At 45.1% G+C, this 14,006-nt stretch overlaps 1 protein-coding gene across 2 annotated transcripts in view; it reads left to right on the top strand.

Moving 5' to 3' along the window:
* The window catches only part of DNAI3 (dynein axonemal intermediate chain 3), a gene marked incomplete at its 5' end in the record, with an annotated part of 119,222 nt that overhangs the window by 21,565 nt on the left and 83,651 nt on the right, over positions 1-14,006 (top strand). The window contains 2 exons of one of the 2 annotated variants that reach the window (XM_082265819.1): positions 8,638-8,822; positions 10,370-10,474. In XM_082265819.1, coding sequence (XP_082121945.1) covers positions 8,638-8,822; positions 10,370-10,474 — 290 coding nt within the window. The remainder of the gene's footprint in view (positions 1-8,637; positions 8,823-10,369; positions 10,475-14,006) is intronic. The other variant, XM_082265820.1, reaches the window with a different exon arrangement.

The raw sequence follows: 14,006 nt of genomic DNA, 5'->3' as shown, positions 1-14,006 counted from the left end.
TTTTATCCCCGGGCTGTCGGTGTCTGTTGAAAAGTGCAAAGACAGCACAAGAATTTTGTCCGCCGACTACAGCCGACTGCAGAAGTGATGTCATGTAATGGTTAACTTTCCCTGTGTTTTTTCTTTTCTGAGCATGCCCAGTCTTGCAAATCTGCGGTCTGTCGGCCGAATTCTGTACTGCCTGGCGAACAATCGGCCGCTCTGGTATCGGCATACAAAAATTTTAATGCTTGAATGACAGATTCTTGTTGGCAGAATGTGCGCTGACGGCTGTCGGAGGCATCATACTAACAAGCGTACAATCGGCAGATCGGTCGTCGGCTGACGCTTGTCTGCCGACGATCGGTACGTGTGTACGGGCCTTAAGTTTCATTTCTGTCTGCTGCTTCGTTCTATCTGCATTAGTCACTTCTGAAAAGTTTTCCTGACACCAAGAGAAAAAAGAGTTGGGAGGAAGCTTCCGCACAGCCTGTGGTTGACGGCCTCAGGTCTGTCCCTGTGTCCTGTGTGAAGGGGTGTGTCCCTTCCCTCCAATCAGCTCTCAAAGAGCTCTACGTGTGACTTCAGCTCCCGCCCCTGTTTTCTGGAAGCTCAGACAAGCTGAATAAATTCTGGACTTTGAATGGCTGCAGAGAATAAATGGTTGCAGATAAACAGGTACAACTCATGCCGGAGGCTGGCCATTTCACTGGCTATGTATAAGGGTTTACAACTACTATTTTTTACTAGTAATGGTGGCGATCTGCAATTTTTAGCGGGACTGCGACATTGCGGCAGACAGATTGGACACCTAACTGACACTTTTGAGGGGACCAGTGACATTATTAGAGTAATCAGTGCTAAAAATATGCACTGTTACTGTACTAATGACCCTGGCAGGGAAGGGGTTAACACCAGGGGCGATCAAAGGGTTAAATGTGTGCCTAGGGGATGCTTTCTAACTGTGGGGGGATGTACTTACTAGATGAACATAGAGATCTGTGTTCCTAAAAAGCAGGAACACAAGATCTTTGTGTTCATCTGTGACAGAACGTCTGGCTGCCTTGTTTACATAGGCAGACTGCCATTCTGTTTCTATGGGGAGTGATCGCGGGTAGCCGGCGGACATCGTGTCAGCAGGACCTGCTGATTGGCTCCCCCTCTGGCCAATCAGTGCGCATGTGCTGCTGGAGGCAATTGCACGAAACGACGTACAGATACGTAATTTCACCCAATAGAGTCCACCTGCCGCAGTATATGTACTGCTAGCGGCCGGCAAGTGGTTAAAAAATGTTTGCCCGGAGTTCAGCTTTAATTATCTTTTTATTGTAAAATTAAATTGTAAAGAGAGCCAGGCACTGTTTTAGCCTGCAAACTCAGTTGAGCTGCATTTTTGCTGCACGCCAACCCACCCCCTTTAGCTGCAATAGGCAGTGGATGGAAATGTGTACATGCCTCGCCTGTGATGCTGCGCGTCTGCAACCTTATTGACCCAACATGTAGTGGGCGACAAAGCCGCTGAATGCTCCACAGTCAAGTCAATGGGGAGAGCTGCAAACGCCATTACATGCAGTTGCTCCACGTGTGTTACCAAAAATGAGGTGAAAACAGGCAGTGAGGAGGCAATGTATTGCTTCCTCGCTGCATGTCAGTAGCCTCTTAAGCCTGGTCTGAATGTGGATTGGTCTTCAGAGGCAAGGGAGAGTTGGACGCATGTCTGAATGTACCCTAATGGAGAAGAGTGGGAATAAATACAAACCTACATACATCTATGGCTTCAGCATCGATGTGACCCAAACTAAATTTACAGGTGCCTCTCAAGGTTCCACCGGGTCCTCCTTATGTAGCAACCGCTTGGGGTTCAGACAAGAACAGAGCTGGTCCCAGCTCTAAACATCTAATGGAAAGGGGAAAAGTCCTGGAAGTCGCACATCTCTGCAAAACCCCGTGAGAAGGGGTATGACAGCCTCAGCCCGGGCTCCAACCTGTAGCTGTCCCCTGGTGGCTCCAAGCCTGAGAACTTAGCAATCACATGACTTCTGATTGCTCAGTTCTCGGTCCGCTTTGAGCAGGGAGCGGTGACAGTCATTCACCACCTCTCTGCTCTGCCCCTCCAGCGCTCACTGGAGTGCCGGGCAGGAGAGGGAACAAGAGTAGCTGGCTCAGGCACTTAGCCATCTGCTGAGTGGGCATCTGCTGACCAGAAATAAAAATAAAAACACAGTGCCAAATACCAGCGCAAAGAGGTATACAATAATAAATAGTATATAATAAATAAATAATAAATACCACTCATAAATGAATAATATTAAAGTGCAACGTGCAATTCATGTGCAAATAATTTCCTGTGGTATCCCCACTGCGGGGTTATAACTATTTGAATCAGTGGAAAATAGATAAAATAGTGCCAGTCCAATATATAAAGGAAGATAAGCAGTGGTAGTCCAATAAATAGATAAAAACCAAGAAAAATCCAAAGGAGTGCCAAGAGGAAAGTGCCAAATCATGCCATCAATCAAGTGCTGGCCCTCCCCCTTTGGATGTTCAACTTACCGGACTGAGATGACCCCTGAGTTATATAGCCAAAAGGGTCGGTAAAGCTTGTGTCCCGGTAAGGAACTTGATATAGATATCCTTAGGGATAAGGTGTCTGTGGCTCTCGGTATCTCTCAGTACCCCGATGTACATAGGTGGAGAAAAAAAGCTCACAATAGCGTAATTCCGATATAACTTTTAATAGGTATAGATAAAGGATTACACTCACATTTAGTAGTAAAAATTCAGGCAGATACAATTATAAGGCGAGTCTGAAAACCTTCCTGGCCGTGGAGTGCGCTCGGGATGACTCCTGGTCCCGGCGTGCGTTCCACCGTACCGGAAGTGACATGCCGATGACCGTAAACCGGAAGTTGCGCCGACGCGTTTCTACCTCCCCTTTGGCCGTTATCAAAGACGTGTATGCTGATCAGACATCTGGGCAGATCCTGACATTATTGTCGGGATCCTTCCAGAGCCTGGAGTGGCTCTGTGATGTCCCGCTGTCAGCTGATTCTGGGTCACAGAAGTGTAAAAGTAAGTGTGCTCCTGTGACCCATAAGATAAGAATGACCAAAAAAGGTTTAGCCATACTTCTCTTCTAAGTACTTTGTAAGTTGTTAATTGATAAATAAAAGTTATTTATTCTATTACTTTTGAAATTATCCTGACTTTACATAAATGTTCACATCCTTTGCACAGTAGTATAGAGGATGTAAATTTAGACAGCACTTCAATATGCAGGATCCGTGGCTCAGCCCTTGTATTAGAGTATACCGATATTAAAGTGACCCATAAAAAAAGGGTTAAATATAATTTTTTGAAAGAATTAAGAATAAGGGGATTTTAATGGTGCCACAACACAGAAATTATTATAAAAACATTTTTTATTTAGATCAAAAGTTTAAAAAGGTTTGGGGCATACAGTTACTCACCAATGAAACATTTGATAAAAAGTTTTTTTCCTATACACACATGCATACATAGAGATACTTTGTCAATCACAATGCTTGTTTGTTGACATGTTTCGCTTTTCTGCTTCTTCAGGAGCTGTAAAGCATTTGTAACATAGTATATATCGCAATCACTCTAGGAGTCCTAAAGTTGATATAGGAAGGAGGGCCAGCACCTACAGTGGCAATAGATCGTAGGGCGTAACTGCTGTCAGATATTCCTCTCAGATATAGGGAACAAAATACAAAAAGCCCTTCCTTCTGCACCTCCACGAGTTCCCGAGCCAATCCTACAGGCATTCCATTCTACCCCTGCTGTTTGTAACGCTCCTGCGTTTTCTGTATAATGTGGATTTGCAGCTGCAGAAATATTCCACTTCAGTAGTCATGTAGAGAAACGCTGAGATACCAATCCCAACTCCCAAGACTCATCATATGTGGATAGTCTCAATTCAGCATACAAATATACACACTCAATAAGATGTTCCTGGAGTGATCTATGTATATAGTAGTATAGAGGTGATAGGCTGAAGAGACAGGTTAGTAGAGACCTGACAGAGACAGAGTAGAGACGATAGGTGACAGACACTTGAGAGGAATGTTCTTGAGAATGAGATAGTAACAGGTGGGATGCAGATAGGTTAGCAATCATGTATGGTAGTAGATGATAGGATAGCAGATGACATACAGGAGAGACTAACCCAGTGCAAGAGCAGATGATAGTAGGCTCAAGAGCTAGCAATCTAGATAGTGCAGATGTAGTAACAGTCCTTAGTATGCAGAGCTAGACAGTGTAAGCTTTAGTATGAAGGTTATTGAGGATTCCCCTGTGGGGTACTTATCACTAGTAGCAAGTAGCAGAGGAGAGGTTCGGTAAGAGCGGATGATCCGGTAGCAGGATACAAGGATCAGCAGCGAAGTTCCGATAGCGAGGTATGCTTCAAGGCAGGTTATGCGGTGGCACAAGACAAGGTAAGCATCAAGGCACATTGAACGAACACATGTGAGTGAAAGCTGGTGATTTAAATAGCTGTTCAGTCCGGCGCCTCCTGATGATGTCAGCCCTCTTAAAGGGAAACACACCTATATGTTCTTCATCTACCTAGGTAGATGGAACGCACCCGGAAATTATGTGATAGGAAGGCACTGAGAGTGCCAGAATCTTACAGTACCCCCCCCCCCCCATAAGGCCGGCTCCGGAAGGCCTCTAAGGCTAGTTGCCGATATGAGAATCGGATAAGACTGGTTGCCGATATGAGAATCGGAATAGACTGGTTGCCGATATGAGAATCGGATAAGACTGGTTGCCAATGCGAGAATCGGATAAGACTGGTTGCCGATGCGAGAATCGGATAAGACTGGTTGCCGATGTGAAAATCGAAAAAGACTGGTTGCCGATATGAGAATCGGGAAAAAACAAACTGGTTGCCGATATGAGAATCGGAAAAAAAAAACTGGTTGCCAATGTGAGAATCGGATAAGACTGGTTGCCGATGCGAGAATCGGATAAGACTGGTTGCCGATGCGAGAATCGGATCAGGTTGGTAACCGATGTGAGAATCGGATCACTTGTTGCCGATATGAAAATCGGATCAGGTTGGTAACCGATGTGAGAATCGGATCACTTGTTGCCGATATGAGAATCGGATCACTTGTTGCCGATATGAGAATCGGATCAGGTTGGTAACCAATCTGAGAATCGGATAGGACTTGTTGCCGATACGAGAATCGGATCAGGTTGGTAACCGATGTGAGAATCGGATCACTTGTTGCCGATATGAGAATCGGATCAGGTTGGTAACCGATGTGAGAATCGGATCACTTGTTGCCGATATGAGAATCGGATCAGGTTGGTAACCGATGTGAGAATCGGATCACTTGTTGCCGATATGAGAATCGGATCAGGTTGGTAACCGATCTGAGAATCGGATAGGACTTGTTGCCGATACGAGAATCGGATCAGGTTGGTAACCGATCTGAGAATCGGATCAGGTAGGCTGCTATATGAACCCTTCACTAATCGGACGCATAACCATCCGAAGTAGTCATAGCAACCAACGCTTCTTTAAATACCCTTAGATCCTTCCTACGTACCACCGTGCCATTAGAAGCGCGTACGCAGTCAGGTGCAAGAATCTCAATGTTTTCATTGGAAGCTATAAATGTGCTTGCAAAAATAGGAGTATCTATACCAACATCTGCCAATTTCTGGGTGTCCTTTTCTGATATAGAACGGGGACAGGGCTGGCAACAGCCTTGGTAATTTCCAGGCTGTTTTTCAGGGAAGACAGTTCGGATTCGCCTGGCCTCCATTGGGAGAGCCTTAGGCCTATGGGGTCGGGTTGGGCAGGATGTAATGAAATGTCCCCCTTCTCCACAATAAAAACAAAGGCCACAGATTCTCCTGTGATCTTTTTTTTTTTGTAAGGACAACTTAGTATGTACGGCACCAATCTCCATAGGCTCCTCATCCATCTCTGTAGGATCAGGGTTCAAATGAGATGTGTCAGAGTGACAAGGCTGACTGTTTAAGGCAGGCTTGTACCATGACCAGGCAGGATCACCATATTCATTTGGTTTTCTTTTTTCCCTAGGTACCCGGGGTCTGCGGTTACCTGGAGCAGGTTTAGGAGTAGATTTTTGGGAGGGGAGACACTGGGAGTGCATCGCAATTGCAAATGACTCCCAATTGTCTAGGATCTGACTTTTTTCTTGCAGTTTCTGGTATGCCCATGTTTTCATTTTGCCAGAAAGCAAATTAATGGCAGCATGAACTTTAATAAAGTCATTATGATAGGTCCTGGGCTTAAGGATAAATAGGAGCTCACAATCCATCCGCAAAAAAAAAAATAAAAGAGGAACGGGAACCATCAAACCTGTCTGGTAGAAAGACAAGAGGTTCTGGGGGTTGAGCAGCAGTAGGCTGTGTCAGTCTGGCCACCTGCTGCGTCAGAGCCTGATTGTCTTCTTTTAATTCAGTAAGTGCGTGTATTAACGCAGTTACTTGTTGTGTTAACTGTGTCACCTGAGTGGTCATTTCTGCTGAATCCATTTTATCTGGTTCGTTCAATCTGTAACGCTCCTGCGTTTTCTGTATAATGTGGATTTGCAGCTGCAGAAATATTCCACTTCAGTAGTCATGTAGAGAAACGCTGAGATACCAATCCCAACTCCCAAGACTCATCATATGTGGATAGTCTCCATTCAGCATACAAATATACACACTCAATAAGATGTTCCTGGAGTGATCTATGCATATAGTAGTATAGAGGTGATAGGCTGAAGAGACAGGTTGAGTAGAGACGATAGGTGACAGACACTTGAGAGGAATGTTCTTGAGAATGAGATAGTAACAGGTGGGATGCAGATAGGTTAGCAATCATGTATGGTAGTAGATGATAGGATAGCAGATGACATACAGGAGAGACTAACCCAGTGCAAGAGCAGATGATAGTAGGCTCAAGAGCTAGCAATCTGGATAGTGCAGATGTAGTAACAGTCCTTAGTATGCAGAGCTAGACAGTGTAAGCTTTAGTATGAAGGTTATTGAGGATTCCCCTGTGGGGTACTTATCACTAGTAGCAAGTAGCAGAGGAGAGGTTCGGTAAGAGCGGATGATCCGGTAGCAGGATACAAGGATCAGCAGCGAGGTTCCGATAGCGAGGTATGCTTCAAGGCAGGTTATGCGGTGGCACAAGACAAGGTAAGCATCAAGGCACATTGAACGAACACATGTGAGTGAAAGCTGGTGATTTAAATAGCTGTTCAGTCCGGCGCCTCCTGATGATGTCAGCCCTCTTAAAGGGAAACACACCTATATGTGCTTCATCTACCTAGGTAGATGGAACGCACCCGGAAATGATGTGATAGGAAGGCACTGAGAGTGCCAGAATCTTACACTGTTTACAGCAGCAAAGAGCTGCATACCGCTCTTTTGGAAACAGACGCAACCTTCTTCGGTGGCCGTCTGGCTGAAAAAAGTATCCGAAATCAATGAGATGGAAGATCTTGTGGCCACGGAAAGAGGCCTACGGGAAAAAATTCCTTAAATGGTTCTACTGGCACACTTTTTTTCTATTCTGAGGAATATAAAAAGCTACTGAGTTAAGCTCTCCTGATTAGGAATCTTGAGGGTGAATCCCTGGGCCTCACAGAGACAGCGATCTGATAAGTTTCCCCTTCCTCCCCCAATTCCTTCCCCCCCCCCCTTTTTTTTTTTTCCTTCCTTCCTTCAATTTTCTTCTTTTTCCTTGCTATCTCCTTTCTTTTTCTGACCTGCGGGTCAGCTCTTGCCACCTTTCTGTCTATATGACAATTACTGCAAAAACTGGCACACGGGGTGCGGAGACCCTCTAATATTGGGTTCTGCAAGCTACTTGCTTATACTTTTGGCAGTTTCTCTACATAGGTTGATTTATGATGTGCAGATTTCCTCAATGACAATGTATTATTTCTGACTCACTTGAAATGTGGTTTCTGTACTCTGTGTGTTTTCTTTAAAAATAAAGTATTGAAAAAAATAAATGAATAAAAAAGCCCAAAGATGTCCATCCACAACTGGATAGGTTGTTACAAAGATAATAGATTAAAGTAGAGCGGTCAGCAGAGCACACCCAGATGATCAAAGATGTCCCATCAATACAACAGGCATGGAGACATGACAGCACCCTCCGGCTCCAGGCCTGTTGTATTGATGGGACATCTTTGATTATCTGGGTGTGCTCTGCTGACCGCTCTACCTTTTTTTAATTTAAATAAAACATTTTTTTATAATAATTTCTGTGTTGTGGCACCATTAAAATCCCCTTATTCATTATTCTTTCAAAAAATTCTACTTTTCTGGGATGAAGGTGCCTTTGATCAATGGATGTATGTGACATATTCATAGGTAAAGGGTCAAATAATTTGTGTTGAATATCTCTTCGGTACGACTCCTAATTTTAAAATCTTAAAAATGTCAGGTTGACTTTTATACAACGTATTTGTAAGCTGCGACTCAGATAATAGGAATGCAAGGAAGCAAGTAATTAAGTATGAGGTTTTATTCATGTCCCCAATGGGATTCTATTGTCTTTCTTGCACAATAAGTGACAAATATTTTAAAAGCATTGGCATGTTATGTGTCATAGCATGACCAACTTGATATCCTGCTTTATCTTTCATTCTGCAGGTCACCCGGATTATGTCATTCCTCTAGTATTAACCTCTAAAACGCAGGAAATCTTCCAGTGTCGTGTGGATGAGGACGTCACACAAGAAAACCCATACAAACTACTAAAGAAAGAAGAAATACTTAGTGATCTGAAGACCAGGGCTGCAGTCTCAGACTTTAGCCCATTTAAATCTGTTATAACAGTATGTGATGTGTTTTGTAAAGTTAAATTCAAGGCAGAATTACGTACCAATAAATGCATTAAATACTAGCTAATCCAATAATGTAGCCATTAAAATAATTAAATGTATATTAAAGCTTAATTGCAGACAAACCGCAAAATACACAGTTAACACTTATATGGGAGCTAAATGAAACTTGCAGTGCCACTCTCAGCTGAGACAGAGATCTCCCCACCGGTTGCAGTGAAGAGGGCTGGTATTAGTGCACCATCCAGAGCTGTAAAAGCATTTTCAAAGTGAAGAAAGGGCACTGCTCACTATCCCACTGCATTAATATGTAGATGAATGTGGCCTAAGCCAGTGCCGCTCCAGCCACGCCTCCCTGACATGTTTCGCCCACTCACTGGAGCTTGGTCATAGTGCACTTACAGTATATGAGAGTTCTTTTTACCTGTAAAAAGGACTTGTCTCTCTGTCTATTTATTCCTGAGATTTACGTAGCTCTACTACCCAGCACAGCCTGATGACCTGACTTTCCTTTGCTGCAGTTAAGCAGCACAGCTTGGTCAGCTCCATGCCCTCACCTTGTGACAAGACATTAAGGACCCATTTAGACTTGTGGTCAGGGGTCATTAAAAACATGCAGTTGATATGTGTTTTTAGCATTTCAACTGCCCCCCTTAATCTGAAAAGGCAGAGGACGGGGTTTTTTTACATGGTGTGGGTGCAAAGCATCTTACCCATGGCAAAATGTATCCTGTCGGTTGCATTTGGTGGGTAGTGTCGCTAATGAATGCGATCAATTTAAATTTGTTGTTACCTTAATGCTTTCTCTGCAATAAACCTTCTGTGATCAGCCCCCAGCCCCCTAAAATACCTGAGCCCAATCTCGATCCAGGGCTGTGCCCGTGAGCAGCGGCTCACTCTGCTCACTGGACATGGAAGCAGTAGTGGAAGCCATTGGCTCCTGCTGCTGTCATTTCCTGGGAAGGGGGAGCAGGGGGCAGGTTGGGTTGGGGCTGAGCTATGCTGTGTGTGTCAAAGGACATATAATCGCCTGGTTCGTAAGTAAAACCGCACGAGGCAAGTGCCCACATTGCAACAGAATTACAAATCCTTTATCAGGTTAACCGCAGCCCCCATACATGTATTTAAACTATGGATTCAGCTCAAAGAAGCAAGGGGATTTCCAGTCACTACTTACCAACCAGCCAGCGACCAACCGAATTAACCTGTCTAACAGTATGCGTTAAAATCAGGGGTTTAGTTGCACACATTTGCAAATACATGGGTAAGCTGCAGGCCACAGCAAGGCACCCTGATATCTGCAGACCCTAACTCTACCTTTAAAGAGTCTCCACAATGGGAGCACATGCGTTCTGATGAGATAGCTGCCTGCCAGGAGTTTAGATTTAGGGTCCCATCTTATTAAATAGCTATGTTCCATTTATGACCCCGAGTGGATATGCACTAGTTAGAGATTTAAGGATGTCAGTATAATCCCAATAGATATACTGTATATATAGTATTTTTATTGATTTTATTCTCATTTGTTCCTTCTGTTGTAGGAGTATCCAGGAGAAGAATTGTTGCTCGTCCTTGACACAGAGTTTAGATATGGACAGAATTTTTATCTGGTGGTAACAGAAGAAGCCAAGGAATCCATTCTGCACGTAATAAATTGAGATTTCTTCTTTCTTCCATGTTCTTTCATTTATTTTCAAGAAATATATTATAAAGAAATGTATGTCTCCATAGTTTATTTGGATAGACTATTTTCTAGAATCATATGGAATAGAAAATAGAAATGCAAGGAGAAATGGAAAGCATATCTTTTATATATAGAGAGCAAATTATATTACACAGATGGCTTTGTACTGTAACTTTAAATCATTCAATGTTAGTCACAAAGAATGTCCATGAATATATGTCAGAATAAAGTAAAGCGTGTATTTCAGATGCATGTGTTTCAAATTATAGTAACTAAATAACTGAATGTTTGAAAGTCACTTTCACTACTTTATAAAAATGCCCTTAAAGTGGTTGTTAACCCACACTGCTAAGTTTATATAATCCTCTTTTCTCTTAGCTCATTGACAGACGTAGTCCTCGGTGATACACCACCTTCGGGTTATGTTGCCTCCACAGGAGCAGGACTAGACAGGAAATTAAAAAGCTCTGGCCACACCCCAGGGGCAGTCCCAGAGGGTATATCCTCTCTCTCTCTGCCTCAGCAAATCAGTTATTTTCTGTCTAGTTAGGAGTAAGGACCTAGATACCTTGCTGGGATCTTAGGTCCTGGCAAGAATTTTTTCTTAAAGGATTTTTTAGACAGCTTTTTTTCTCCAGTGTTCCTGTGAGATCTTCAAGCAAGAAAGCTGAACTGGGCGACGGGCTGGATGTTGAGATCCGGTGGTCACCCCAGTTCAGCCTACGAGCGCGTGCAGGCCATAGCTCCGCGCTGGGTCGGCCGCGACAAAGTCCCATTAAAGGACTGTCCACGCGAGTTAAACGTCTCGCTGAAACGCCAAAGACCATGAGTCACGGCGTCCGTATCGGTCGACAGCCCTCCCGCCCCGGTGGAGAGGGGTACTGTCAGGAGTTGGTGCCCGCCTGGTTCCGGTATGGTGAGTAGTATGTTCCCCCTTTCCCCCTGACGGGTTTTGTGGTGAACGCGGGCCCCTCTCTGTATGGTAAGATAGAGTCCCTTTCTATGCTATAACATGACACAGATCCTCCTACTTTGAGTGTGATTTTATGTGTGCAAAAAGCCAGGAGGCTTGGTTTGGGAGCTAACAATCTAATTGTATACATGTTTTAAAGATGTAATCTGTGGCATTCTGGGAATCTTATGGGTTAAGAATAAGCTACCTACCAGTCAGAAGCCACGGACATGTAGACTGCCTTCCTAATCAGATCTCCAGCTATTAGCAGGCCTCCCGAACGGCCATGCGGTCCGCCAGGGCCGGTACCGCCAACCACGCCATATCCCCATGCAGATAGAGTGTTGTGTGCCCTGCAGCACACCGCTATTCAGTACGGGCCGCCGCCATTTTTTTTTTGCTGGATCGCACGAGCCGCCATTTTGGCGTAGCCTCGTGTCTCCAGCATGGGGGCGGCCATGTTTGAGGTGATCCAAACACCTCGTGGAGCTTGGGGGAGGCGCCGGAAGGCGTACAGAGGGGCGGAGCCGCCTCCTTTTTTCCTGGGCAGCCAGCCAAAAGACTTCCTGTTTGTCAAGACAGCGCTGTAACCTGTTGCAGTTAAACTCTGAGCATCAAGTGGTGAGCCTGGGGGTCTATCTCTCTCTCTCTCTCGATCGATAGGGATCCCTAGCAGGTAACACTAAGGGGCTTTTGTGGCGCTGGGGGTCGAAAAAAAAAAAAAAAAAAAAAGTTTTATTTTTGAATTATATTATCCAGGAAGTAACTGGAATTATCATGGACCCTGCCACAAATATTCCCCCACCTGTTTCCCTCGAGGGGGCCACGGGACCCGCCGGTGCACAGAGTATAGAGTCATTTACAGCAATTTTGGAGTCTATGGTGGCTCGGGTGGAGGCGGCCTGTCAGGGACGGGGGTCAAGGAAGCGACCCCCGCCTACCCCTATACCATCTGACACCTCTGACTCAGATTCAGAGGTGGTCACGGCAATTGCAGGTTCCTCTGCAAGGGCTGTTATCCCAGGTAAAGCCCCCTCAGACAGTGAGGAGGACGCTTCTTCTCCTGCTATTATTCAGGAAGAAGCATTGGTGGACGCACTAGTTGTGGCAGTGCAGGAAACCTTAAAACTTGAGGCTTTACCGGCAGAGGCAACTGAAACAGAGATTCCTTTTGGTGCTAATAAGCCCATCAAGACGATGAAGGCTTTTCCTGTACCTAAATGTTTCGGTAATCAGATTAAAGGAGAATGGGAGCATTCTAAACGTACCTTTACTATTTCCAAGCGTATTGCTAGACGCTATCCGTTTGAGGAATCCATCATTAAGAAATGGACGGTACCACCAGTCGTGGATCCGCCTATTTCCAGGCTGAATAAAGCCACGGTTATTCCAGTGGAGGACACTTCGTCCTTTAAGGATCCGGTGGATCGAAAGATGGAAGCAGAGTCCCGCACCATCTTCTCTCTGATAGGGTCAGCTTTTAGACCAGTAATTGTTATTGGTCTAGTTTCCCAGACACTTACGGAATGGGCGAAAATGGTACGCCAAGAACTTAGGGGAAAAGATATTCCCCAGGAGACATCTGATTTGATGGAACAGATTATACAAGGGCTACAGTTTATCTGTGACGCAGCCTTGGACACTACTCCCTTATTAGGGCATGCATCTAAGACAGCGGTGATCCTCAGACGTGTGCTGTGGTTAAAATGCTGGTCAGCTGACCTAGGTTCCAAAAAGACCTTGACAAATCTCCCCTTTCAGGGGAATCGTCTATTTGGGGCCAACCTAGATGAAATCATTAAGGATGCCACTGGGGGCAAGAGCACTTTTTTGCCACAGGCTGCTAAAGCTAAGGGACCTCGCAACAAGCGAGGACCTTTCTTTACCGCCCATAAAGGGCGCCCGGCTGGTACTAGCGGGAAAGGCAAGACTCCTCCAGGAGGGTTCAAGAAGGGGACCAACCCAGCCAAACCCGAAGCAAAGGAGTACACAGCTTGAAGGTGCGCCCCCACCCGGTTTCAGGGTGGGGGGACGTTTTCACCGGTATTCAGGACATTAGATCGAGCATCAACCACTACTACCGGTGCGATTCTTCCCTTCCAACATTTAAGTACTACAGGAAGCGGTAGTTACCGTTCCCTGAATAGATCTTTTCCTTTACCTTTTCCCAAGATTAGTCCCGATACCTCACAGGAATCGGATCTGGTTGACCAGATAGGCCAAGTAGCCTCTAGTCGGGTGACTTCGGTCCCTGAGGTTCAACCAGAAAAGATCACCTTTCCTGATAACTATCAGGTATCTGATAAATGTGTGGGAACAGAAAACGACCAGACTTTCTCGGATGGTCGGGGCCAGATACCTCTAGGGACGCCTGGTTCAGATTCAATCAGCGCCAGTGGTCCTAGAAATTCTAGGCTGGCCTCCTCAAGCCGGCCTGGCCGACTTGGACATGTTAGTCGTACACGTTCCGTGGGAACTTCGTCTCAGGGAGTGTCTGTGGTCTCAAGGACCAATTTACCATCATGCTTTACAGTCGCTGGGT

The sequence above is a fragment of the Pelophylax lessonae genome, assembly GCF_965119305.1.
Source record: "Pelophylax lessonae genome assembly, chromosome: 8".
NCBI lineage: Eukaryota > Metazoa > Chordata > Amphibia > Anura > Ranidae > Pelophylax > Pelophylax lessonae.
Note: the sequence above shows the minus strand (reverse complement) of the source record. Positions and strands in the feature narration are given on the sequence as shown.